This window comes from Pelobates fuscus, chromosome 9, assembly GCF_036172605.1.
Source record: "Pelobates fuscus isolate aPelFus1 chromosome 9, aPelFus1.pri, whole genome shotgun sequence".
Classification (NCBI taxonomy): Eukaryota; Metazoa; Chordata; class Amphibia; order Anura; family Pelobatidae; genus Pelobates; species Pelobates fuscus.
Genome location: NC_086325.1, coordinates 131862339 through 131890186, shown reverse-complemented (window position 1 = coordinate 131890186; position 27848 = coordinate 131862339). Strand labels below are relative to the sequence as shown.

The window sequence follows — 27848 nt, the reverse complement described above, 5'->3', positions numbered from 1 at the left end:
CAAGGAGGATCAGGCTGAGATGAGAACTTGGTCTTGGAACTTGGGTTAGGCAGAAAGGGTTACTCTAACCAAAATCAATGTTTTATGAAAATACTAGTTTTTGGGTGGAGTAACCATTTAAGTGAGTGTCTTGATTGACTGAATCATTTCCTGTGTTTTTTTTTAAGAGTTCAAGGGACGCTATAGTGACCAAATCAACTTCAGCTTAATGATGCAGATTTTGTGTATAGATCATGCCTCTCTATTTTAACTGCTCAATTTTAATTTAAAAGTGAATTCACTTTTGATTTTGTTTATGCAGCCCTAGCCACACATCCCCAGCTGTGACTTGCACAGACTGCATGAAAACAAAATGGTTTAATTTTCAATCTAAAGTAACTAACTTTAAAATGTCCTGCTCTGTAAATTGAACTTTAATCACACACAGTAGGCTCCTGCAGGGTCTAGCGAGCTATTGGCAGAGTATGAGATAAGACATTCTAAATTAAACAGAATTTGCAATAAAGTGTAAACATTAAATTACTCTTTACAGGAAGTGTTTAGGAAGGCTTTGCAAGTCACGTGCAGGGAGGTGTGGCTAGTGCTGTATAAACAAAGTGATTGCCTAAATGGCAGAGAATTGAGCAGTGAGACTGTTAACTCTCATTCTGCACCTTCAGGCTGCTACCTATTGAGTAATGACATGTCTTTTCTATCTACAGGAGGATTTTGGCACAGCAGCCTGATTTCCCACCACCTCATTGATTTTTTTGTCCCTTTTCTACCATTGGAGCTCCAGCATGTGAAGATGTGTATCAGAAGAGCACTCTTGGACCGTGGTTACATTATTGAGGAAGACACTGTCTCCAAGGTTGCCAATGACATGACTTATTACCCTAAGGATGAAAAGGTTTTCTCTGTGAAGGGCTGCAAAGTGATCTGCGCTAAACTGGAATATTACCTGGGATGAATAGCAGTCTATACACTGGCTGGCTATGGATTTTAACTCTTTTATAAAATGATGAAGGGATGTTGGCTTTGTGTGCCAATATGTATGTAAGACTGTGTCAAGTGCCACATGTCCTTGTGACATTGAAGGCTTATCACAAACTAAAAAGATAATGAACTTTTTTTTGTCCCATACGACTTTTGTTAATTATGCAAAGACCTTGTGATAAATCGTATATTTGTAATGGTCTGTCCCAAGTGGCCTCCAGTTCCTCTAATGCTTAAATTAATTTTTAGAAATCGCCTTTTAAGAATGAGCACGTGATGTGCGTACTTTACATTTTTTTTCCCCCAGAAGAATAGTAGGCTGGTATTATTCATTATGTCCTGAGATTTAGCAGCAAAGTAAGGTAGCTCTGTCACCCCACCCTTTTTTATCCTTAACTTTTATATGATAGGCAAATTGTACAGTATTATCCTGTACAAAATCAATGAATCATTCACAGGTTTTGTGTGGAATTGAGGAAAAATACCTGCTTCATCTTCATTTTGAATTTGTGTGCAGAACGTGTGGGGGTGAGAAGTTTATTTTGGGCGAACAATAACCGAAGTAAAGTTGCAACTGTGTATCAGTGACAGTGAGGGACGGAAGAAGCGATTGACCAAGGACATGTGGAAAAGTCATTTGAATCAGAAGATGGCAGACAGAGAGAGGAAGAAAAGATCATGGATGGTGCAGTGGGATAGGGAGGCAGATAATAATGCCACAACTTTGCCGCTGGGCACAGTCAGGTCAGACAATGACAATAGACGGGAAATGGATATTTATGCGCAGCTTGAGTTTATGAAGTTGGCAGCCCTGGTACGATGCAACTCTGAGAATAAGCGACCAGATTCTAATGACGATCCTAGCAGGACATTGTGAGTGACTTCCTAATCTTGTGTTTTCTGTATAATATGATTTGTCAAAACTGCACCCCAAGGTGTAACAGGCCAATCCAAATTGTGCGTGGCTCACTTTTTCTAAATGCCGTGTTTGCACCTAAAGACGCTCTTATCAGGTGCTTCTTTGTGCCAAACATATTTTTAGGTCCAAACAGACGGAATACATTGATATTAAGGTGTAAATATTATGTGAAATGTGTAAATTATAATATGAATAACATGTTTTACTTGTTTTGGTAACATAACCAACATTCACAGCATTGCTGTATTATGTGGGGAACAAAACTTACAAAAAAAATACAATTATTGATGCCTAAAACAATGCGCACACAGGGATACAATCTAAAGGGGGACGCACAGCTTAAACCATGGAAGGTTTATTCACCACTCTAACTTGACTCTTTTTTGGTCTAATGTTGTTGGCTCATGTAGCTGTTTACATTTCAATGTGAAGCGTAATTTAGGATTGAGCCCCCCAGTCATTATTATGTGTACATCTTGCTGGTTATGCTCTAAGGCAAAGTGTATATTTTGCTGGCAATTTCCATTGCACAATGTATAGATTAAATATATATCTCAGATAACCCCAGATTATGTGATCATCAGTTGCATACAAATAGGCAGGTTTGAGGCAAATCTTCCCAGGTGACAGGAAAGAAAATATGAGCTTTGTAGTGTGGAGAGCAGGTCTGTGGTAGAGGGTCTTCATGTTCCTATGTCTAGTCTGGCAGGGCCACTCCAGTGGCAGTGGGGATTGGATATCATATCCAACCATTTCTCTATTCACCTCAAATGCAGGAGCATGGAGCAGCCCTGTCAGTTGGACAAGTGGGGAGCATACAAAAGAGGGTAAGGGGGAAAGGAGTGACACCCACAGCTGGTTATCGGAATATGAAAACACATACAAAAGGGGGTATAAGGAAAGCCACAAAAGGGGAGTCCAGGTAAGGAGAGACACAAAGGGGTAAGGTGTGCAAAGAGACAATTTTTTTTCTTCAACTTTTATCATACGGGTGGGGGGGAAAGGAGGGGAGAATACCCTAGGAGTGACTGTGGTTATTTTATATTTCAATTATAGACAGGACAAGGAACCTAAAATTATATACAGGTTTATTAACTAAAGTGTGAATTGTCAGGAATTCAAAAGGCGTTTTAAATTGTAGGCCAAATAATGGAATATGGAAAAAGTCATAATTTTTTCGCCTAAAATTTGAAATTCCCTTTGACTTCCTGACACTTCATATTTTAGTGAATTATCCAGATACACAATTAGATATGTGCAAATGTTTGAAGTCTATAAGAAGTAAAACATTTGAACACATTCCTGTAAGTAGAATCTGTTGGCACTCTCCCCAGCACAGAGCAAGCAAGCATCCCTCATTCGGTTCATTACAGTGTATTGTGTGTATTGTGTAAATGCTACATAGTTAATGTACGATACTTATTTTACCCACATTGAAGGTCAGAAGACTCTGCCATCCGCAGTTGAAGTATTACAGGCTTATGAAGAAGGGATGCCAAACATCAGTTGTTTGGACTGCAATCCCCAAAATTCTCGTCCAGCCATCTGGCATTTGTAGTCCGCCAACATTATTATTTTAATTTACACTTGTTTGATCTTATGGTGCAATCATGTTTTACATGTTCCTGTGCCTTCTTTTTAAGAATGTTTACAAAGCTGTAAACTTGAGACTGTTCGTATTATCAGTACTAAGATGAGTTCGTAGTGAAAGGATATTTTTTACCTCTCCCTGCCTCTGCAGTTGGGGTAGCTGTATATAAGGATATTCGATCAACATGTTTTTGCAAGACAAATTGTGTGAATGTAATACATTAACCCGCACTGTGTGTATTCATTGTTACTTGAACAATGTAAATATGGGGTTAAAACCAACTTTTAACTACTTTGACATCATGAAAATCTTGTCTTAGTCTACTGTTCCTGTAAACTTGTTAATAAAGAATATATATTTTGACAAAACTGGCAGAAGTCTTTATTGAATACAAAACTGTCTGCATGCTGACCTTGGAAAGCATCCTTGGTTTATGCGTTTTATGGTTTGTGCGCCCGATTTGACTCGTCACAGGGTTCTGTTTTGTGAATGACTCCATTATATGCCAAGTCCCTCTTTCTTGTACTTTTATCATTTTTCTGCATTAAAAAGGCTGTATTTGTGATGCTTTTGTTGTTTTTATTTGCCTTCTAGCATTTGCCTGAACATTGGGAAAGGACTAAAATTGACCCATCAACGCCTGTTGGTTGGAAGCCTAACTTTAAATATCCTGTTACTGACTGTCTGCGTCTCTTTGCTGTTACTTTGTGAGTTCACCTTTTCCATAAACATTTTATAGTATATTATCTCCCATATAAAGCTTTAACTCTTTTGATTCTGTCTCCAATCTCAATTAATATCTAAACATATTTTCTGTGTTGACTCTAGATACAAATATTTGTTTTCTGTGGCAAAGATTTAGTGTCATAAATGGCAGCGAAGCAAAGCAACAATTAAACATTCAATTTGCTACTTAAACATGTACATTCGGACTCTGATGGATCGGATTTCATCTGAATTTCTGAAATTTCCGAATTTCATATTTGGTAGCATCCAAAATTGGCAAAAATGTTTTTTTAACAAATTGATCCAAAAACTTTCGGATCCAGTAATTTTCTTAAGGATAGTAAATAAGGGACTTTATCTATTAAAGGAACACTATAGGGTGAGGAACACAAACATGTATTCCTCACCCCATTGTGTTAAAACCAACATTTAGGTAGCTTGCCCCCCCCCACGCCTCCCTTAGCTCCTTTAAAAGGTAATAAAACTTACCTTATTTCCAGCTCCCCGGAACCACCACCTTGCTGACATCAGCATTGGATTGGCTGAAATTAGCAAGGAGGCTGGCCCAAACGCTAGCTTGGCCAATCAGCACCTCCTCATAGAGATGTATTGAATCAATGCATCTATGTGAGGAAAGTTCAGCGTCTCCATGCAGAGCGCACTGTAACACACTGTGCAGCACTGACCTAGGAAGCACCTCTAGTAGCCATCTGAGGAGTGGCCACTGGAGGTGTTCCTCAGGGACAATGTAAACACTGCCTTTTTAGTTTTTCTTGTGACTATAATGTCCCTTTAAGTAACTGAAAATGCAAGGAATTTTTTTTTTTTTAAAGGGCCTTTTTTTTTTCTCTTAATTTTGGTCTTTCAGCTGTAGATAGCTCCCTAATTTACTATCCTTACATGGGTTTGCCATAATTAAGGGTACCACATTTGGGACTCCTCTAATAAGCATCTAAAAGAGCAAATTTAAGGGAAAAAAAAAATATATATATTTTTTTTGTGCTCTTACATCTTTTTAGTAGATAGCTCCCTAATTTGGTATGCTGACGTGGGATTGCCTATTTGAGGATACCAAATTAGGATACACTTTAGTAGATAGCTCTTGGGTGCTGTTGTGCAGGAAATGAAAACCTCTACAAGCATAGCAGCATATAATGGTTTTATTATTGGTTTGTTTGTTTGTTTGTTGTTTTGGATTTTTTTTTAGTGCAAGTATCCCAGGTTCCTTTATCTCTGTAAAAGTAATTATTGCAGTTTTTAATAAACTATAATAATTGCCTTTACGCCACCTCTAGTCCTGTCTACCAAACAGCCACTAGAGCAGTGATGGCGAACCTTTTTGAGCCTGAGTGCCCAAACCGCAATACATGCCAACTTTTTTTTCCCTCAAAGTGCCAGCATGGCAATTAAACCTGAATACTGAGGTTTATGTTTAGAAAAAACTACTCGTACAGTTAACAACTTTTGTTTTAAAAGAAGAACACAACAGAGAGTTAAATTATACGAATTTTAAATAATTATATACCGTATATACTCGAGTATAAGCCGAGTTTTTCAGCCCATTTTTTGGGCTGAAAAACCCCAACTCGGCTTATACTCGAGTCAAGGTCTGTATTATGGCAATTTGCATTGCCATAATACAGACTGGGGGGAGAGGGGGGCTGGCAGAGCTGTACTTACCTGTCCTGCAGCTCCTGTCAGCTCTCTCCTCCTCTGCGTGTCCGGTCAGCACCTCGGTCAGCTCCCAGTGTAAATCTCGCGAGAGCCGCGGCTCTCGCGAGATTTACACTGGGAGCTGACAGAAGAGCAGAACGGACGGCGCAGAGGAGGAGAGAGCTGACAGGAGCTGCAGGACAGGTAAGTACAGCTCTGCCAGCCCCCCTCTCCCCCCACTGAACTGCCACTGGACCACCAGGGAAGGAGAGCCCCCCTCCCTGCCATATATCAAGCAGGGAGGGGGGACGAATTTTTTTTTTTATAAATAAAATAAGAAATAATAATAAAAAAATAATAATAATAAAAAAAAATTAATAATAACAAAAAAAAGGGGTATAAGGACCACTATGGGAGGGGGAGGGGGGTATAAGGACCGCTATGGGAGGGAGGGGGGGGGTATAAGGACCACTATGGGAGGGAGGGGGGGTATAAGGACCGCTATGGGAGGGAGGGGGGGGATAAGGACCGCTATGGGAGGGAGGGGGGGGATAAGGACCACTATGGGAGGGAGGGGGGGGATAAGGACCACTATGGGAGGGAGGGGGGGGATAAGGACCACTATGGGAGGGAGGGGGGGGGATAAGGACCACTATGGGAGGGAGGGGGGGGGATAAGGACCACTATGGGAGGGAGGGGGGGGGATAAGGACCACTATGGGAGGGAGGGGGGGGGATAAGGACCACTATGGGAGGGAGGGGGGGGGATAAGGACCACTATGGGAGGGAGGGGGGGGGATAAGGACCACTATGGGAGGGAGGGGGGGGGATAAGGACCACTATGGGAGGGAGGGGGAGGGATAAGGACCACTATGGGAGGGAGGGGGAGGGATAAGGACCACTATGGGAGGGAGGGGGGGGATAAGGACCACTATGGGAGGGAGGGGGGGGATAAGGACCACTATGGGAGGGAGGGGGGGGATAAGGACCACTATGGGAGGGAGGGGGGGGATAAGGACCACTATGGGAGGGAGGGGGGGGATAAGGACCACTATGGGAGGGAGGGAGGTATAAGGACCACTATGGGAGGGGGGGGGGTATAAGGACCACTATGGGAGGGAGGGGGGGTATAAGGACCACTATGGGAGGGGGTGGGATAAGGACCACTATGGGAGGGAGGGGGGGGTATATGGACCACTATGGGAGGGATGGGGGGGGATAAGGAACACTATGGGGGAGGGAGAAGGGGGATAAGGACCACTATGAGAGGGAGGGGGTGGGATAAGGACCACTATGGGAGGGGAGGGGGAAGTAAGGACCACTAGGGGAGGGGAGGGTAAGGACCACTAGGGGAGGGGTGAGTCAGGACCACTGGGGGGGGGGGAGTGAAGGAACATGGGGGTGGGGAGGTAAGGACCACTGAGGGAGGAGGAGGGGAAGTCAGGACATATGGGGGGGGGGGAGGGGGCGGCAAAAAATGTTTTGCCTACGGCGGCAAATATCCTTGCACCGGCCCTGCACACACTGCATTCACACACTGCATTCATACACACACACACTGCATTCATGCACACACACGCTGCACTCATACACACACACATACGCACACACTGCATTCATTATACACACACTGTAAATAAATATTCAATTAATATATTTTTTTTAGGATCTAATTTTATTTAGAAATTTACCAGTAGCTGCTGCATTTCCCACCCTAGTCTTATACTCGAGTCAATAAGTTTTCCCAGTTTTTTGGGATAAAATTAGGGGCCTCGGCTTATATTCGGGTCGGCTTATACTCGAGTATATACGGTAAATTAAGCTTATATTAGTATCTCCAACAAATGCAATACATACACACAGACTGCTGAACACATTCACACACCAACTGCTTAATACATACACACACCGAGACACAGACAGACTGCTAAATACACACACAGTCCGCTAAATACACTCACACTGCTGAGTACGCAGTCTGCTGAATACACGCATGCAGTCTGCTGAATACACGCATGCAGTCTGCTGAATACACGCATGCAGTCTGCTGAATACACGCATGCAGTCTGCTGAATACACGCATGCAGTCTGCTGAATACACGCATGCAGTCTGCTGAATACACGCATGCAGTCTGCTGAATACACGCATGCAGTCTGCTGAATACACGCATGCAGTCTGCTGAATACACGCATGCAGTCTGCTGAATACATAAAGACTGCTGAACACACACATATACTGCATTGAGGGGTGCAGTGTATGTGTCTGTGTGTAATGGTGTGTGTGGGGGGTTGGGGTGCTGTGTGTGTGGGGGGTTGGGGTGCTGTGTGTGGGGGGGTAGGGTGCTGTGTGTGTGGGGGGGGTAGGGAGCTGTGTGTGTGGGGGGGGTAGGGTGCTGTGTGTGTGGGGGGGGTAGGGTGCTGTGTGTGTGGGGGGGTAGGGTGCTGTGTGTGTGTGGGGGGGGTAGGGTGCTGTGTGTGTGTGGGGGGGGTAGGGTGCTGTGTGTGTGTGGGGGGGGTAGGGTGCTGTGTGTGTGGGGGGGGTAGGGTGCTGTGTGTGTGGGGGGGTAGGGTAGGGTGCTGTGTGTGTGGGGGGGTAGGGTAGGGTGCTGTGTGTGTGGGGGGGTAGGGTAGGGTGCTGTGTGTGTGGGGGGGTAGGGTAGGGTGCTGTGTGTGTGGGGGGGTAGGGTAGGGTGCTGTGTGTGTGGGGGGGTAGGGTAGGGTGCTGTGTGTGTGGGGGGGTAGGGTAGGGTGCTGTGTGTGTGGGGGGGTAGGGTAGGGTGCTGTGTGTGTGGGGGGGGGTAGGGTGCTGTGTGTGTTTGGGGGAAAGGGTGCTGTGTGGGGGGGGTAGGGTTGCTGTGGGTAGGGGTGCTGTGTGTGGGGGGAGGAGTTGAAATATATAAAATATTTATTAAATCAGTATCCTTCCCTTCCCGGAAGGAACACAGCCATCCCTGGTGGTCCGGTGGTGGTATGCAGGACAGGTCTTGCAGCTCTCCTGTCCTCCCACGCGATGCTGTGTGGAGCGTTGCCATGGTAACGCACGGCAACGCTCCACACAGCTCACGGGAGGACAGGAGAGCTGCTACCTCGATCCCTCCCCCCTGCTTCCGATCCTCCCGACACGGAAGCAGAGTAGGCAGGCGCCCACTCTGCAGTGATGGCAAACCTATGGCCGCGTGCCCACAGAGAGGGCCCGGCGTGCCACAGATTCGCCATCACTGCACTAGAGGGACTTCAGGGTCGTTAGACGACTTTTGGTTGCCTAACTGACTCTGGATGTCCTCACACTGAGGACATCGAGCATCACCCAAAACCCCATAGGAAAGAATTATACATTTTTTCCTATGGGGGAAATAATAAAGTGCATGCACATGAGGTCCCTCCGCTGTCTGATGTCAGCAGGGAAGGAGCAGAGGTCGAACCTGAATCAGCGCTGAGGTACTTCGGTGCTGGACGCAGGTAAGTGATAGAAGGGGTTTTTAACACCTTCTGTACCATGGGGGGAGCGAACTATAGTTTCCCTTTAACTCCAAACCCCCCAAAACAGATTGTATTTGTTATATAACCTTATTACAAGTTTTGTTCACCATATCTAACACCGCCTTCTACACCCTTACTCTGTCTTTGTGCTCAGATCTAAAGGTCGATGTCAAGGTTAGCAGAGACCTAGAGGAGGAGCTGCGCATGAACCAGAGTTACTTGTCGGAGTTCCTACAGGAGGAGAAGGAGCTCAGCAACGTTTTGCACACAAACCTATCCTCATTATGGCAGGAACACACTTTTCTGAGGGAAAACACTCTGTCCTTGCTGCTGTACAACCAGACACAACACCTGCAGGCGATTGAAAATCTGGAACAGGGATTAAAGGTCATAAACGAGAACTTTAGTCTACTGGAGGAACAGTATACGTACCTGAAAGAGAATCACCTCCTTGTGCCTCGCAAGAGCATCCTTCTAGAGAACTGCAAGCAAGGGGATCTAAAGATTGCCAGTGAGCGTGGAAGCTATATGCACAGTTGGCGCAAATGTGTCTCAAAATGAGGCTTTCTCAAGTGTATCTACCACACGAAACATGGTGCTGTCACTTTGTAGGGAAAAAAATAATCTGGACAGACAGTGAAGGCTTTCTGGCTGCAATATAGACCGACTGCATTGTTGATAGTTGAAAAGGCGAGGAAGCTTAGTTGACTAATCTGGACAGCAGTGAAAATATATGGCTGATAGTAAAGTAGTAGAGGTTGCCTGGGCATACCCTAATCACACCTCCGTGCTGCACTACCTTTGGGCAGACTAACATGTCGGGTCCTCGGTCTATGACCGAGGACCCGACACAGGAGGGGGCCTGGCGGCTTGCCCAAAATGCCGCCGGGAGCGTGGCCCCTCCTGTCCGTCTGCCCTGACGGAGATCCAGCCTCAGTCTGTAGCTCTGCCGGTGTTCTATAATTGTGATATACCCCATCAGATTTCTATACCCTCGTCACTTCCGGGGAGGGGAATCAGCTGGATCCTGTGCTGCACATGCGTGCTAGCACTCCTGCTACTCCTCCACAGCCAGGTCCTGGAAGGTAAGTAAAACTAGTTTTACACTTTCATTATAGTTAGTGCATTCACTAAGCTTAGGACATTTAGGGTTAATGTTAGGGTTCAAATTAGGGTTAGGATTAGGGACTTGTTCACATTTAGTGATATTTCACAATAGGGGAATATCACTAAATAGTGATTTCTCACACTTTATTTTAACCCTTACCCCAAGGGTTAGGGTAAGAATAGAGAGTGAGAGAGGTTAGAATCACTTACCTAACCCTAATTTGAACCCTCACTTAATCCTAAATGTCCCGTGTGCCTAAGCTTAGTGAATGCACTAACTATAATGAAAGTGTAAAACTAGTTTTACTTACCTTCCAGGACCTGGCTGTGGAGGAGTAGCAGGAGTGCTAGCACGCATGTGCAGCACAGGATCCAGCTGATTCCCCTCCCCGGAAGTGACGAGGGTATAGAAATCTGACTGGGTATAGCACAATGATAGAACACCGGGAGTGAGCTGCAGACTGAGGTGTCTCGCGATCTCCAGCATGTCAGAGCGTTGCCGCGGCAACACTCTGCCTGGAGATCGCGAGACTCACCATGTGGTCTGCAGCTCACTCCCGGCGGAGCTGCAGACTGAAGAGAGAGGGCGCCCACTGGACCACCAGGGCAGGTATTTAAACCCACCCACTGCGCCCCCCCCCCCACCATGCCACTTCTCCACTACCCCTGTCACTACCCCTCTAACCCCTGTCACTAACCCCTGTCACTAACCCATGTCACTGCCTCTCCACCCCCCCAACCCCTGTCACTGCCCCTCTACCCCCCTAACCCCTGTCACTACCCCCTAACCTCTGTCACTACCCCCTAACCACTGTCACTACCCCCTCTAACCCCTGTCACTACCCCTCTAACCCCTGTCACTACCCCTCTAACCCCTGTCACTACCCCTCTAACCCCTGTCACTACCCCTCTAACCCCTGTCACTACCCCTCTAACCCCTGTCACTACCCCTCTAACCCCTGTCACTACCCCCTAACCCCTGTCACTGCCTCTCCACCCCCAACCCATGTCACTGCCCCTCTACCCCCTTAACTCCTGTCACTACCCCCCCTAACCCCAGTCAATACCCCTCTACCCCCCAACCCCTGTCACTACCCCCCAACCCCTATCACTGCCCCTCTACCCCCTAATCCCTGTCACTACCCCCCCAACCCCTGTCACTACCACTCTACCCCCCTAACCCCTGTCACTGCCCCTTTACCCCCCTAACCCCTGTCACTACCCCCTAACCCCTGTCACTATCTCTCTAACCCCTGTCACTACCCACTAACCCCTGTCACTGCCCCTCTACCCCCTAACCCATGTCACTGCCTCTCCAACCCCTGTCACTGCCCCTCTACCCCCTAACTCCTGTCACTACACCCCCAATCCCTGTCACTAACCCCCCTAACCCCTGTCAGTACCCCCCAACCCCTGTCTCTACCCCCCTAACCCCTGTCACTGCTCCTTTACCCCCCAACCCCTGTCACTGCCCCTCTACCCCCCCAACCCCTGTCACTGCCCCTCTACCCCCCAACCCCTGTCACTACCCCTCTAACCCCTGTCATTGCCCCTCTACCTCCCTAACCTATGTCACTGCCTCTCCACCCCCAACCACTGTCACTACCTCTCCACTCCCACCCCACCCCCTGTCACTGCTCCTCTACCTCCCTAATCCGTCACTGCCCCTCTACCTCCCTAACCCATGTCACTGCCTCTCCACCCCCCTTAACCCCTGTTACTGCCCATCCACTCCCCCACCCCCTGTCACTGCCCCTCTACCCCAACCCCTGTCACTACCCCTCTATCCCCCTAACCCCTGTCACTACCCCTAATCCCTGTTACTACCCCCTAACCCCTGTCACTAACCGTCTACCCCGCTACCTCCTGTCCCTCTACCCCCCTAACCCCTGTCGCTGCCCTTCCACCCTCCTAACCCCTGTCGCCCACACAGTGCACCCCTCACAATCATACACACTGTACCCCACACACACTGAATCCCTCACAATTACACAAACTGTACCCCTTACAATTACATACACTGTACCCCTCACAATCATACACACTGTACCCCACACACACTGAATCCCTCACAATTACACAAACTGTACCCCTTACAATTACATACACTGTACCCCTCACAATCACACACTGCACCCTTCACAATTACACCACACTGTACCCCTCGCAATCACACACACTGCACCCCTTACACGCTGCACCGCTCACAATCACACACACTGCACCTACGTGTATTTGTGTGTGTGTATATATATATATATATATATATGTATGTATGTATGTATGTGTATATAAAAATACATATACACGCGGCGTGTGTTTGTGCTTTAGGGTGCACACCCTAATGCAACAGGCTGCGCATGCCTATGAGAGGTTGTGTGGTTGATAGTTAAAAGGCAGTGGAGGCTGTGAGTCTGGTAGGTGGACAGGAAGTGAAGGATGTACTGCTAGTAGTGTGACATGCAGTGAAAGCCATTTAACTGGTAGTTGGAAAGGCCACAGAGATTATGACAGGAAGGGGGCGCACTGCAACTGGCAGTTAGACAAGAAGTGGAGGCTGCACAACTGGTTGTTTGACAGGCAACAGAGGCCATTCAACTGGTAGTTGGACAGGTAATGGAGGCCATTTAACTGGTAGTTGGACAGGTAATGGAGGCCATTCGACCTGTTGATAGTCAGGATGTGGAGACTGTACGACTATTAGTTTGAGAGGCAATGGAGTCCATTCAACTAGTAGTTAGACAGGCAATGGAGGCCATTCGACTTGTTGATGGACTGGATGTAGAAGCTGTACAACTATTAGTTTGAGAGGCAATATAGGCCATTTGAATGTTAGACAGAAAGTTTTAAACTGTTTGGTAGTTGGATGCAATGGCAGACATTCGACTGGTAGTTAGACAGGAAGTAGTGGAGGCTGTACGACTGGTAGTTTGACAGGCAATGCAAGCCATTCGACTGGAAGTTGGACATATAGTAGAAATTGTAGTTGGGTAAGCATTAGAAATTGTGAGACTGGTAGTTGGGTAAGAATTAGAGATTGTGAGACTGGTAGTTGGGTAGGAATTAGAGATTGTGAGACTGGTAGTTGGGTAGGAATTAGAGATTGTGAGACTGGTAGTTGGGTAAGAATTAGAGATTGTGAGACTGGTAGTTGGGTAGGAATTAGAGATTGTGAGACTGGTAGTTGGGTAGGAATTAGAGATTGTGAGACTGGTAGTTGGGTAAGAATTAGAGATTGTGAGACTGGTAGTTGGGTAGGGATTAGAGATTTTGAGACTGGTAATTAGAAAAGCAGTAGAAACTATATGGCTGGAGCCATACTAACAGTACACACCCGAAAGATGCTCTGCTATATTGAGAGACAGGAAGCAGCCAATAGCAGAAATTTAGGCCGTCATTTAAACAGGCAAATGATGAAAAGTAAACTGGTAGATGATGATCCACATATGTATATTGTAATAAGTACATCAGTGTATAACCTGCTGGGTGTACAACCCAGGTCATGTAGTTCAGAATGAAAGCTTGGGTAGCATTTATCAAAACAACTGGTGAAAGCTTGTAAACCTCTTCCTCTGTTTAATAGATTGTAGTTTTAAATGAATAGTATTTGGTTCCTTAGACAGAAGGGAGTCTTTAAAAGGACACTGTAGTCATAAGAACAACTACAGCTTAATGTAGTTGTTCTGGTGAGTATAGTATGTCCCTGCAGGCATTTTTATTTAACTCCTTAAGGACACATGACATGTGTGACATGTCATGATTCCCTTTTATTCCAGAAGTTTGGTCCTTAAGGGGTTAAACGCTGCCTTTTCAGAGAAAAGGCAGTGTTCACATTGCTCCCTAGGAACTCCTTAAGAGTCTGGCACGCAGACTGCCACTAGAGGTGCTTCCTGGACACTCTGCATGGAGTTGAACGCTCCGCATAGAGATGCATTGATTCAATACATCTCTATGAGGAGATGCTAATTAATGCAGGGCTGCGTATGCACGATAGCCTTACAATGCTTTCCTATAGAAAAGCATTGGATTGGCTGAGATCATCCAGTTTCATGATCTCAGCCAAGGAAGTCAAGCGGGTCTGGAGTCAGTCACGACGAGACCTGGGCAGCCCTGGAAAAAGGTAAGTAAAACACCTATATTGTGGTGGAATCTCGGTAAAAATAAATTTAGTAGGCCTAGATTACCACGTGGCATGTGTACGTGCATATGCTGACGTATCGATCAGTTGGTTGCACGAGGCAAGATACGATCAGTAGTGTACGGAGCATGTGCAAGAATACAGGATATAGTATTCCCCTCCTCCATTGTGCTGGACAGGCCATGCGGTCAAGCAGGAAGTTAATTCTTATTTGTATTGATTGGTCAAGAGAATGTGCGGGTGGAGCTTAATATGGGAGGAGTTATGTGCCTATATAAGGAGCCTGCACTATTGTCCGGGGCTCAGAACTTGCTGTATTTTGGTGACGTTAGTCCCTCTGAGTCCCGATCGGTGATCCAATAAAGAATCTCTTCCTTCCTGAAGAAACCTGTGTCCATCTCTCTGTGCTTCGCTTCCGTCAGTTTCTCCGGTATCATTTGGTGCATTGGCCGGGAAACTCATCGTTCAACGGTAGCTGAGAGGCAGAGGCGTGAGACGGTCTATCTTTGCCCACGTTCTCTACGGCTGCACCCCTGAACTTCTGCGTGGACCTCCCTTCGTCTCGGCGCCACTGGTCTGTTGTCCAGGAGATCATCGGCCTCAACGTAAGAAGTGCTGGGGTGTCCCCGTCGATGAGTGTGAACTCAGGTTCAGGAACGAGGAGGTAAGACAACTGCTGTTTTAGACGGCAGACCCACTAGGGGTATACCGATTGTGCGGTAGGCCCAAAAGGGGTTTAAATCTGTGTATGGAATCTGCCCCCTCTGTCGGAGGTAAGGAGCGAAGGCGCACCGCTCGATCGAACGCTCTTTAGTCAGACCGTTTGATTTTTTAGTCAGGCGGGGTTCTGGTGTAAATAGCCCTAGCCGGACACCGGTGTCTTGTCTAGACTAGCGTTCTAGGGTGTATATTTTGTTCGCTAGGTCGGAGGGACCGGGAGACTAAGCGGCGTCTGTGTAAATTCGGTTCGCTAGCTCTCAACCTATCTTGGCTAAGTGGGAAGGCGTGTAAATTTGGAACCCACTAGATTTTTGATAGTTATCGACTAAGAGGCGTCTGTGTAAATTCGGTCCTCTAGCTCGCTATATGTGGTGCTTGGGCAGTGTGGCTAACCAAAACGTATGTAGATTGTTTTTAGGTAGTCCATTCAAGGTACTGGCCAATAGTTTAGTTGGGAATTGTAAATGTGTTAAAGATTGTTTAGTAAAGTGTATATCTTGTTAGATAGCGCGAGCTCAGCCGTCTAGCGAGAGTGTTAATAGTGTGTTGCTGTATTATAGTGCACGGTACCATAACCCTGTATATTTACTGACACTGTATATAAGTACTAATCACTGTCGTCCATTGCATGTTTAACACCATAACCACTAATAATTGTATTGTGACCTTAAATTGTGCTTTGACCTATGCTAACCGTACTGTAACCGCTATTTGTAAAAGACGATGTTACTGGGGTGTGTTATAGACGGGTAATTCATATATAGAGAATTATAGCGTGGGTGACTGTATAGTTTCGCCAAAGGGCATAATATTAATTATATAGTGACTGGTGTAACAGCTGTGTGTGTACGGGAATTCCCTGAGTGTTTATTGTGTTATTGTGTACGTTTCACTTGGTAACCGTACCACGTGGTGCTGTTGCCAGAGGAAACGGGTGTGACTGTTGAATAGTACGCGTGTATAGTATTCGTTGTCGACGACGTTCCATTGTTAAGTATGGGCGCGTCGCAGTCAACGATTCCGGATCCCTTAGGTTGTATGGTGAAGAATTTTAAAAAGGGATTTACAAAATGTGATTTTGGGGTTAAAATGTCTCCTGTACGTTTGGTCACTTTGTGTACTAGGGAGTGGCCTACTTTGGTTGCGGCATGGCCGCCACGTGGCAGTTTGGATCCAACTCTGGTACAGCGCTTACACGTGGCTGTATCAGGTAGGCCTGAACTTTACGGACAGTTTCCTTATATTGATTGTTGGAGACAGGCCGTAAATGACTCGCCAAAATGGATCCAGACGTGCCACGAGGAGCAATGTCGCCTCATGGTGGCTAGGACTTGTTTGTCCACTAGGACTGGTGTTAGGCCCATTTTGGACACGCCCCCTGAGTCCGAGATCCCTTTGCCGCCCCCTTACTTTCCTTTAAGAGGAAGTAACGCAAATGCAGGAAGTCCTGCAACCCTCCCCTCATTGCCCTCATCCACTTCCGCTTCCTCCTCCAGTACAGAATCCACCCCCTCTCGTACTAAATCTCCCCTTCCGGAATCAGAGCCAACCCCCATTAGATCTGAATATCCTGATTTGGCGCCACTTCAGACTTCCGGTCAAGCTTCTTCTAGCTTGACTCGAAGTGTTTTATTCACTACCTTTTCCCAAAACCAAGCTCCCACATCCTCATGCCCTATCTCTCCCCGACTGGAACCCATGACTGACGCCCCTCCACGTAGCCCCATACAAACCCGACAACTGACCGGTACCCAACAATTAAAACATTACCAGATGCCTCTTCGTCTGAATCCCGGGTCAGCCTATATCGATGCCGCAGGTCAAATGGCACATGCTGACCCAGTCTTCGTATATGTCCCATTCACGACAACCGATCTCTTAAACTGGAAGACCCACAATTCCTCGTATACTGAGAAACCACAAGCTATGACTGATCTGTTCACCTCAATAGTTCAGACACATAACCCGACATGGGCTGATTGCCAGCAGTTATTAATGACTTTGTTTAACAATGAGGAAAGGACAAGAATTAATCAAGCAGCCATTAAAGCGCTAGAGGATAAAGCCCGTGCTTTGAATCAAGCTAATCCATCAGCATGGGCCGCAACACATTATCCTAACACCGATCCCGACTGGAATGTAAACGGTGCTGATATGGTTCAACTCAGAGCCTATAGAGACGCTATAATTGCTGGCATGAAAGCCGGAGGAAAGAAAGCCATTAATATGTCGAAGACAGTTGAGGTGATTCAGAAAAGTGATGAAGCGCCCAGTGTCTTTTATGACCGATTATTGGAGGCATACTGCTTGTATACCCCCTTTAATCCGGAAGACGCAGATAATTCCCGAATGGTGAACTCCGCCTTTGTCAGCCAAGCTTACAGAGATATTAAGCGCAAGCTACAGAAGTTAGAAGGGTTTGCAGGTATGTCTATCACCCAACTAATGGAGGTAGCGAATAAAGTATACATGAATAGGGAAACAGAAAATAAGAAAGAGGAAGAGCGCAAGATGCGTAGAAAGGCAGATATGTTAGCGGTAGCGATCGCAGGCGTAGATAGACGGGGCCCAGACAGAGGCGATAGTAAGTGGAATGAGGAACCTTTAAGTAGAAATCAGTGCGCATACTGTAGGGAAGAAGGGCATTGGAGGAATGAGTGTCCGCGAAGAGAACAGTATGAGAAAGACAGACCTAGGACAGGTTATGGAAACTATAGAGGCAGAGCGAGAGGTAGAGGAGGTCCCGGAGGGAATAATGGTAATAGAGGGAGCAATGGGAACAGAGGAAGTGTTAGGGAAGATAGATATTTCCCAGCAGCGCAAAGGTCCCGCGATAGAGAAGGTAGGGACTTTGTAGGATTGGCTGACACGGTCATGGAGGACTATTGATACCGACCGGGCTCCATCCCCCTTGGTCGAGCGGAGCCTATGGTCGATGTATCAATAGGGGGAAAAAGGAGTGTGTTCATGATCGACACTGGTGCTGAACATTCAGTGGTGACTAATCTAGTTGCTCCTCCATCTGGAAGGACTATTACTGTGATAGGAGCAACTGGAAGAAGTGCTGAAAAACCGGTTCTTAAAAGTCGACTCTGTACATTGGGCGGCCACGTAGTAAAACATCAATTCCTTTATATGCCTGAATGTCCAGTCCAATTGCTGGGACGTGATATGCTATCTAAGTTACAAGCGCAGATTACGTTCCTACCAAATGGAACAACATCCTTAAAGTTTAATGGACCTTCAGGTATTATGACATTATCCGTACCAAAGGAAGAAGAGTGGCGACTTTATACAGCGTTGACTAGTCAAAACCCTAGGAGTGATGAATCCTTATTCAACATACCAGGAGTTTGGGCAGAGAACAACCCACCAGGACTGGCCCGCAATATTCCACCTATTAAAATTGAACTAAAACTAGGGGTTTATCCAGTGAGCCTAAGACAATACCACATCCCGCAGAAGGCTAAGAAGAACATCCAATCTTATCTGGATAAGTTCATACGGTATGGTATCCTAAAATTCTGTACTTCCCCCTGGAACACCCCATTGCTGCCTGTTCAAAAGCCCGGTACAGATGAGTATCGACCTGTACAGGACTTGAGAGCAGTCAATGATGCGGTTGTTAGTATACATCCAGTTGTGCCCAATCCATATAACCTGCTTGCTTTAATTCCGGGCGGGGCTACTTACTTCACAGTCTTAGATCTCAAAGATGCCTTCTTTTGCCTCCGAATTGCTGCAGAAAGTCAATGTATCTTCGCTTTCCAATGGGAAAATGCTGTAACGGGCTCGAAACGCCAGATGACTTGGACAAGACTGCCCCAAGGGTTTAAAAATTCACCTACCCTATTTGGTTAAGCTCTAAGCCAAGATCTACTGGATTTCGAGTCCATCCCAGGAGAGTGTGTATTGTTACAATATGTAGATGACTTGTTGATAGCAGCAGTTACAAAGGAAATATGTCAGCAAGCAACGCACGATCTACTACACATTCTCTGGAAGGCAGGATACAAGGTGTCTAGAAGGAAGGCTCAGTTGTGTTTGCCAACTGTCAAATATCTGGGATTCCATATCTCTGAAGGTCAAAGAATTATGGGGCCAGAGAGAAAAGAAGCTGTGTGCCAAATACCAATACCCAAGAATAGAAGACAAGTGCGAGAATTCTTGGGGGCAGCAGGCTTCTGTAGGATATGGATTCCCAGCTACGCGATACTGGCAAAACCTCTGTATGCAGCTATCAAAGGTACAGAGCACGACCCCTTCTTGTGGACTCAAGAACAGCAAACGGCATTTGAAGATGTGAAGAAGGCTTTGATGAGTGCCCCAGCATTAGGTCTACCTGATCACACACGACCATTCTACCTGTATGTACATGAGCAAAGAAGAATGGCTGTGGGAGTATTGACACAGTACTTGGGATCATGGCAAAGACCTGTTGCCTACATGTCTAAGCAACTGGATGCAGTGGCCAGCGGACTTCCACCTTGTCTAAGAGCCGTAGCTGCAGCCGCCCTGCTAGTAGCTGAAGCCGATAAACTCACTCTGGGTCAAGAACTTTATGTACGAGTCCCACATGCAGTACAGACGTTGTTGGATTACAAAGGAAATCATTGGTTTAGTAACAGCCGTATGACCAAGTATCAAGCAATGTTGTGTGAAAACCCAAGAGTGCATTTAGAGACTGTAAACACCTTAAATCCAGCTACCCTTTTGCCACAACCTACTGAAAGTCAACATGATTGTTTGGAAGTAATGGATGAAGTATTTTCAAGTAGACCAGATCTTCGTGATTTTCCCATTCAGAACCCCGATGTTCAATATTACACCGACGGCAGTAGTTATGTGAAAGAAGGGATCCGCTATGCAGGATATGCAGTAACAACAATAGACAAGGTGATAGAAGCTCGGCCACTGGCGAAAGGAACATCAGCACAAAAGGCAGAATTGATAGCACTAACACGAGCGTTACAATTGGCTGAAGGTTTAAGAGTGAACATCTACACGGACTCCAAGTATGCGTTTTTAACCACTCATGCCCACGGAGCTTTGTATAAAGAAAGAGGACTATTGAATTCAGAAGGCAAAGAAATCAAGTATGCAGCTGAAATCCTACAACTATTGGAAGCAGTGTGGGAGCCAAAAGAAGTCGGTATCATACATTGTCGAGCGCATCTGAGAGGAGATGGTGATGTAACCAAGGGAAATCGGATGGCAGACAGTACAGCTAAGCGTGCCGCTGAATCGGGAAGACAGGAGTATGTGGGGCATATAGCTGCTCTAATACCAACTCCACTGTCTCAATGGACTCCAGTTTATACAGCTCAAGAAGAGGAGTGGTTAAAGACTGAACCTGGAAAGTACTTGGAGAACAAATGGTATCAGTTAGAAGATGGAAGAATAGTCATTCCAGCATCACTAGCGGTAGAAATTGTCCAAAATTATCACAACGGGACACATTCTGGGAGAGACAGTACAGAAGAATCTCTCAGGAAACATTTCTACATACCAAGATTGTCCAACTTGACTCAGGCCATTGTACGAAGATGTGTAACGTGTGCTAAAAATAATGCAAGACAAGGACCAGTAAAGCCACCAGGAGTCCAGTTTATGGGGGGACTCCCCATGTCCGATTTACAAATTGACTATACAGTGATGCCTAAATCGGGTGGACATCGTTACCTGCTGGTAATTGTGTGTACCTATTCAGGCTGGGTAGAAGCATGTCCTACTCGTACAGAGAAAGCAGGAGAAGTTGTGAGATTCCTGTTACGAGAAATAATACCCCGATACGGACTACCCTGTTCTATAGGATCGGACAATGGTCCAGCTTTTGTTCATCAGTGCCTACAACAACTGACTCATATGCTTGGTATAAAGTGGAGGCTTCATACTGCATATAGACCCCAGAGTTCTGGTAAGGTAGAGAGAATGAATAGAACTATTAAGAATCAGTTGGCTAAAATGTTTGTTCTGTTGTTCTTTTGTCTACCCCTACAGCGATAAAAGTAGCCGAAGTGACTCCGTGGATACATCACTCCAGGGTTAAACCAGCAGCAGTCGATTCTTGGCAAGTTACAGCAGATCCAGAGAATCCCTGCAAGATCCGGTTAAAACGCACGACTCAGTCGGAGTAACGAGGAACTTTGTGGATTACAAATTTTATTGTTACAGAGATTTGGTGAAGTGAGTGTTTAGACGGCCATAATAAAGCCTGTCCGACCAACGTATAGTGTATAAGCCAGGAAAGTCTCGAAGGGACTCCTGTGAAGACGAGCAGAACTCCATTCCCTGCAGCCCTTACATCCTGGAAGCTGAGGTGCCTTCGCACGGACGAAGACTGAGGATGACGACGAAAGATGTGTTTATGATAATGTTTATTTATGTGTGTTTTTATATTCAGGAAGGTGGAGGTACCGACACTCCTAGCTGTGAGGTATGCATTAAGACTACGAGAACAGGTAACCATATTTCCCAAACCCTAATTTGGCATTCACAGTACGAGTGTAAAGGAGATGTATCCAGATGTAGATACCTTAATATAGAATATAGTGTGTGCCATTTAGGAGTAGGAGAACCTAAGTGCTTCAGTCCGGAGTATCAACCTCGTACAATTTGGTTGACTCTCAGGAATGGAGATCCTCAGGGGACCCTAATTAATAAGACGGTGTTAGAATCCGTACATTCTTCGGGTGTTCTGCTATTTGATGCATGTAAGGCGATATCAAGTGGTAGAAAGCCGTGGAATGTATGTGGGGATCTTAGATGGGAGAGGACGTATGGGTCTAACGATAAATATATTTGTCCCAGTAATAAAAATAAATATGTGAGTCCTAGATGCCCAAATAGAGATTATAACTTTTGCCCATATTGGTCTTGTGTGGGGTGGGCAACTTGGGGACAGACAGTAGACAAGGACATGATAGTGACTAAGTTGCCTACCAGCCCATATTGTAAGTCTATGGAATGCAATCCAGTCCATATACTTATAAATAACCCCGACAAGTTCTTAGACAAGTATGGTAATTTATTTGGGTTTCAAATATATGGGACGGGTTTAGATCCTGGGACAGTATTGTTTATAGGGATAGAGACTGATACGGTATCCTCCCAAACTCATCAAGTATACCATTCCTTTTATGAAGAGATGAGTATAGATAATAAGATCCCCCATAATGCTAAAAACCTGTTCATTGATTTAGCCGAAAGTATTGCCGGTAGTCTTAATGTTACCAACTGCTATGTGTGTGGAGGTACTAACATGGGAGACCAATGGCCTTGGGAAGCAAAGGAGGTAATGTCCGGTTCTGAGGCAGTTGACCAACTAATATCTACACAAGCCGATTATCATATGAGTGTTAGAGGTAAATCTGAGTGGAGATTAAAGACCTCCATCATAGGTTATGTTTGCATAGCAAGGAAAGGAATAATGTATAATACTTCTGTAGGAGAATTAACTTGTCTAGGGCAAAAAGCTTATGATGATGATACAAAGAATACAACTTGGTGGTCGGCTTCAAATGTCTCAGAACCATCTAACCCGTTTGCTAGATACGCCAATTTAAAGGATGTGTGGTTTGACCTATCCATCACATCTACCTGGAGAGCCCCAGCAAATTTGTACTGGATCTGTGGTAAGAAAGCCTATTCGGAGTTGCCACAGGACTGGGAAGGGGCATGTGTGTTGGGTATGCTTAAACCATCCTTCTTCTTGTTACCTATTGAAACAGGTGAGACTTTAGGTGTTAAAGTGTATGATGTGAATCATAGGAAGAAAAGGGGACCCATAGAGATAGGCGCCTGGGAAGATAATGAATGGCCTCCCCAGCGTATTATAGATTATTATGGGCCAGCCACGTGGGCAGAAGATGGTACCTTTGGTTATAGAACCCCTATTTATATGCTCAACCGTATTATAAGATTACAGGCGGTGGTTGAGATTATTACTAACGAGACATCACAAGCGCTCAATCTTCTAGCGAAGCATAATACCAGGATGAGGACAGCAGTCTACCAGAATAGATTAGCCTTGGATTACCTTTTGGCAGTAGAGGGAGGTGTATGTGGGAAGTTTAACCTGAGCAATTGCTGTCTTCAAATAGATGACGAAGGGCAAGCAATAGCTGAGCTTACTAGCCATATGGTTAAACTAGCGCATGTGCCTACTCAGGTATGGAAAGGGTACAATCCAAGTAGTTGGTTTGGTAGCTGGTATGAGTGGTTTGGAGGGCTTAAGGCAGTGGTAGGTGGAGTCCTATTGATTTTAATGTTGTGTCTACTCCTGCCGTGTCTTATACCCTTAGTAGTTAGGTCTGTGCAAAGCCTGATAGAAAATATAGCAGAGAGGAAGGCTGCTGCACAGATAATGGCAATTTATAAATATAAGGCTCTAGATCAGGGAGAACCAATGCAGGAAGATGAGTGTTGAAGATTCACATCATAAGATAAGTCTGGTCTGGTTCAAGGTAACTTGCGGTGTATGCAAACTAAGGTTAAGTGATGCCTCAAGTAATTGTGAAATATCAAGAGGCATCAAAGGGGGGAATGTGGTGGAATCTCGGTAAAAATAAATTTAGTAGGCCGAGATTACCACGTGGCATGTGTACGTGCATATGCTGACGTATCGATCAGTTGGTTGCACGAGGCAAGATACGATCAGTAGTGTACGGAGCATGTGCAAGAATACAGGATATAGTATTCCCCTCCTCCATTGTGCTGGACAGGCCATGCGGTCAAGCAGGAAGTTAATTCTTATTTGTATTGATTGGTCAAGAGAATGTGCGGGTGGAGCTTAATATGGGAGGAGTTATGTGCCTATATAAGGAGCCTGCACTATTGTCCGGGGCTCAGAACTTGCTGTATTTTGGTGACGCTAGTCCCTCTGAGTCCCGATCGGTGATCCAATAAAGAATCTCTTCCTTCCTGAAGAAACCTGTGTCCATCTCTCTGTGCTTCGCTTCCGTCAGTTTCTCCGGTATCAATATAACCTGGAACAAGGGTTGCTGGGGATCTAAACTGCAATATTAGTACTATAGTGTCAGGAATACATGTTTGTATTCCTAATACTGTAGTGTTCCTTTTAAGTACTTTTGCTTCCAAGTGGCAACAATTTCTCTTTATCTGACAAGAATATTCACTAAATTGTGACTTGTTAGGAATTAAGAATGAATTCAAAGTGAATTCACAGTACAGGTCAAAATAGCCAGATTGGGAAATTCTGTGAGACCGCTTCGAAAATCACTTTGAATTGCTCACAACTCCTTGAATAATTCTGTATGTATCAAGTGTGTGTCTAAGTCAAATCATGTGTATTTAGGAAAATACCAACCCATCTATTGCAGGTATGGTGTGTCCCTACTGCTCCCCTGGATGGCAGCTCTTCAATATGTCCTGTTATTTGCTGTCTTCGTCTGCTCTCAGTTGGCAGGAGAGCATGCAATGGTGTCGCAGGAAAGGAGCCCATCTGGCTGTGATCAACAATGCTGAGAAGCAGGTAGGATCCATGTGTTGTAACAACTACCTATTCTTGGGGTCAGCGTCCAAAGTACCCTTACTTAAATGTATAACAACAGTACCCCAGCCCCTCAAAATCCAACAAATAATTAAACATGGTGGTGTAGATGAAAGAACATGAACAGAAAGGTATAGGAGCATATGTTTTTATAATTTAATTAGCATGATTTTAGGATGCATAAGAGAATATCCACATCTCTCTGGGATATCGGTATGTATAGAGGGTGCAGTCGCCACATTTCTGTGGAGTATCAGAATGTATAGAGGGTGTAACAGTGACATATGGCTATGGTATCAGCATGTATAAGGGGTATAGTAGCCACACGTGGCTGGGTATCAATTTACATCGAGAGTATAATAATCACATCTGGCTGGGGTATGAGTATGTATAGATATGTGTGTGTTTCATTTATAATCTTTCTTCAAATAAGTCTGGTTGCCCAATAATAATCACCATTCTTCATATCTTTTCTATTCTAGTATTTCATGCTGGGGTTAGTGAAGAAGACCTCCTGGATTGGACTATCAGATCGTGATTTGGAAGGAGATTGGCGCTGGGTGGATGGAACCCCTTATGATAAAACTACCACGTAAGGGACATGGGAGGGGTAGACTTTATGAGAAGAGGGTCATAAAACTCTCAGCTGGAAATAAGACTTTGACCATTCATTTAGGGAGAAACACTCGGACAAAAGTAACGGTTCTGATTAAACCATTAGCAGTCATTATGACGAAGACACACTTAATTTAGTTTTCCAGTCATTTGAGATAGCTCACGGGTACACCTGTGAGCTAAGTGTCCTATCTGTAGTAAACATTTCTCAGATATTGTCTTTGTCTATAGTCTTTACAGCTTACATAGTTCCTGTGCTAATAGTTTAATCTATGTCTTTGTAGATTCTGGAGTTTGAAGCAGCCAAACAATGCCGGGAACGAAGATTGCGTTACTCTGTCTCCTGGCACAGGGTGGAATGATGACAAATGTTTCAAAGCATATAATATAGTATGTGAGCATAATGCCTATCAGCTCAGTCTCAATGGGGACATGCTCAGTAACTAAGTTTCAGAGAAAAAAGAAAAAACCCTCGGGAATCTAGGTGTCCTGGAAAGTAATGTTTAAATGTATTTTTAATTTCAGTATGCGTAGATAGCATATTATTAAATGGAAACAAATAGTTTGGTTTGACCGAAAAACTTTTAGAAATTATTTAACAAATAATGAAGTAACAGGCAATGGAAGAGTGTTGTAAATCAATATATACGTATAATATATGTCACAGTGGCATGATGTTGCCCTTACCATATCCCCCTCATTGCAACCATGTTGCTTCTTTGGACACGGGGATACACCCACACACACACACACACACACACACACACAAATACACTGATTGATGCATGTATATACACACACTCTGATACACACATATACACACTGATACAACTGCCAGAAAAGACAAACACACACATATTCACTGCTGCCACACATAGATGCATGTTTTTCAGACTCACACAGGTACACAGATACAGAGACACGCATACACACTCACACAGAGACATACACTGCCAGTAACACACACTGACAGACATACACATTTACTCTGGTTTTGTAGTGGTGATAGTCTGTTGTAATATTTGACCGCAGACATCATACAGACTGTCAAGCATGAGAGACTTCCCTGCTCCATTAAGATGTGTAGTGTCACTTCACATAGTAATGGAGCAAGGAAGAGTGTACTGCCTGCTGCCAGGCTCTACAGCATGCTATCACACAGTCCTCAGACAGCCCTGCAGTGCCCTATCAGCCTCAGCCACCCTCCTAGTACCTCTTCCTCCTGGAGGGAGGGTGGCTGTCTCATTGACCTTAGAGCAGAGGGGAACTGCTATAGAGAGCTGAACACAGACAGACTCTCTGTTTTCAGCTCTGTGAAGCTTGTAGCATAATGGCTTTTGGTGCCACTGTGCTGTAGTTTCAAGACTGTTTAACCCCTTAAGGACACATGACGTGTGTGACACGTCATGATTCCCTTTTATTCCAGAAGTTTGGTCCTTAAGGGGTTAAAGGCATAATATGCAAATGAAATCTGTTTGCAATAAACTAATTTCATTTCCAGATATGCAAATAGTGTATACACAATTGCCAGGTATGAATGCATGTCATGGCAATCATGTATACACGAGTGCCGAGGTGAAGGGATTAATGATGCCTCTACTACCTGTCCAGACAGTCCATAATTACAGTCAGTATATTTGTCAAATTTATTTTGCTACACAAGTGTTATTTACAAATCCGGGCATTCTGATAAGAATTTACCACTCTAATGGTTATTCACTAAAGTGAGAATTCAGAGTAAATAACCCTGTCCGATTCTGAGCTTGGTAAAAGTGGCTGCATGAACACTAGAGCCTGCTCAACAAGGACATAGCCAAATTACCCATAAAATGACCTAAATAGGCTGCCTAGTGCCATGTGGTTAGACAGGGCCAAACCAGCATGAAGATTCTTGACCAATGCTGCATTGAAAAAAACTGTAATACCAGCTGAACTTACTATACATTGATCAAAGTAAAATATTTGTAATTTATCGTGAATATATTTCTTTGTGGCTCATACATCTCTAGAAGATTTCATTTCCATCACTTGGTTGATGACTGACTCTACAACAACTTATAGGGGTGGATGTGCTAATGTGAACAATAGAAATTCCCTTAACTAAGATGCTGTGGAACACCGAGTTTCCTGTAGTGGTTATAGTGCCATTTTTAAATGAGTTGACTTCTTACTTAGAGTGCGCCAGGAAACACTGGAGAACTGGTTCCTGAGCAGGTGATAGAGCTGACATACTGATCTGTAAAAAGTATGTTTATTTCTTATTCTATCTTCTGGTATGTAAAACATACTACACTCTCTACTCCTTTGTTTCATATTACCGACACCCAAGGCGCTACTACCTCCTACCTCCTATACTTTGTACACATTCTTTTCTGCCGGTAAGAGAAACTCTAGATTAGGTTATTGGACTGCCT

At 45.0% G+C, this 27848-nt stretch overlaps 2 protein-coding genes across 2 annotated transcripts in view; both read left to right on the top strand.

The window, feature by feature from the left end:
• Positions 1-2615, top strand: part of LOC134573031 (torsin-1A-like) — a 28247-nt gene extending 25632 nt beyond the window's left edge. Inside the window, exon 5 of the mRNA XM_063432394.1 lies at positions 702-2615. Coding sequence (XP_063288464.1) covers positions 702-949 — 248 coding nt within the window. The 3' untranslated portion in view covers positions 950-2615. The remainder of the gene's footprint in view (positions 1-701) is intronic.
• On the top strand, positions 1598-25900 carry LOC134573679 (C-type lectin domain family 10 member A-like). The gene is made up of 6 exons (XM_063433461.1): positions 1598-1848; positions 4080-4192; positions 9498-9854; positions 24650-24801; positions 25302-25411; positions 25719-25900. Exons 1-6 carry the CDS (start codon positions 1598-1600, stop codon positions 25879-25881), a joined length of 1146 nt encoding a protein of 381 aa, XP_063289531.1. The 3' UTR covers positions 25882-25900.
• The last annotated feature ends 1948 nt before the right edge of the window (positions 25901-27848 follow it).

Excerpts from the sequence above, each read along its gene's own strand:
- LOC134573679 (XM_063433461.1), top strand. The coding sequence starts at position 1,598 with ATGTGGAAAAGTCATTTGAATCAGAAGATGGCAGACAGAGAGAGGAAG. Across the intron at positions 1,849-4,079 it reads GACGATCCTAGCAGGACATT|CATTTGCCTGAACATTGGGA; the intron begins GTGAGTGACTTC and ends TTTGCCTTCTAG. Across the intron at positions 9,855-24,649 it reads AGGGGATCTAAAGATTGCCA|GTATGGTGTGTCCCTACTGC; the intron begins GTGAGCGTGGAA and ends CATCTATTGCAG.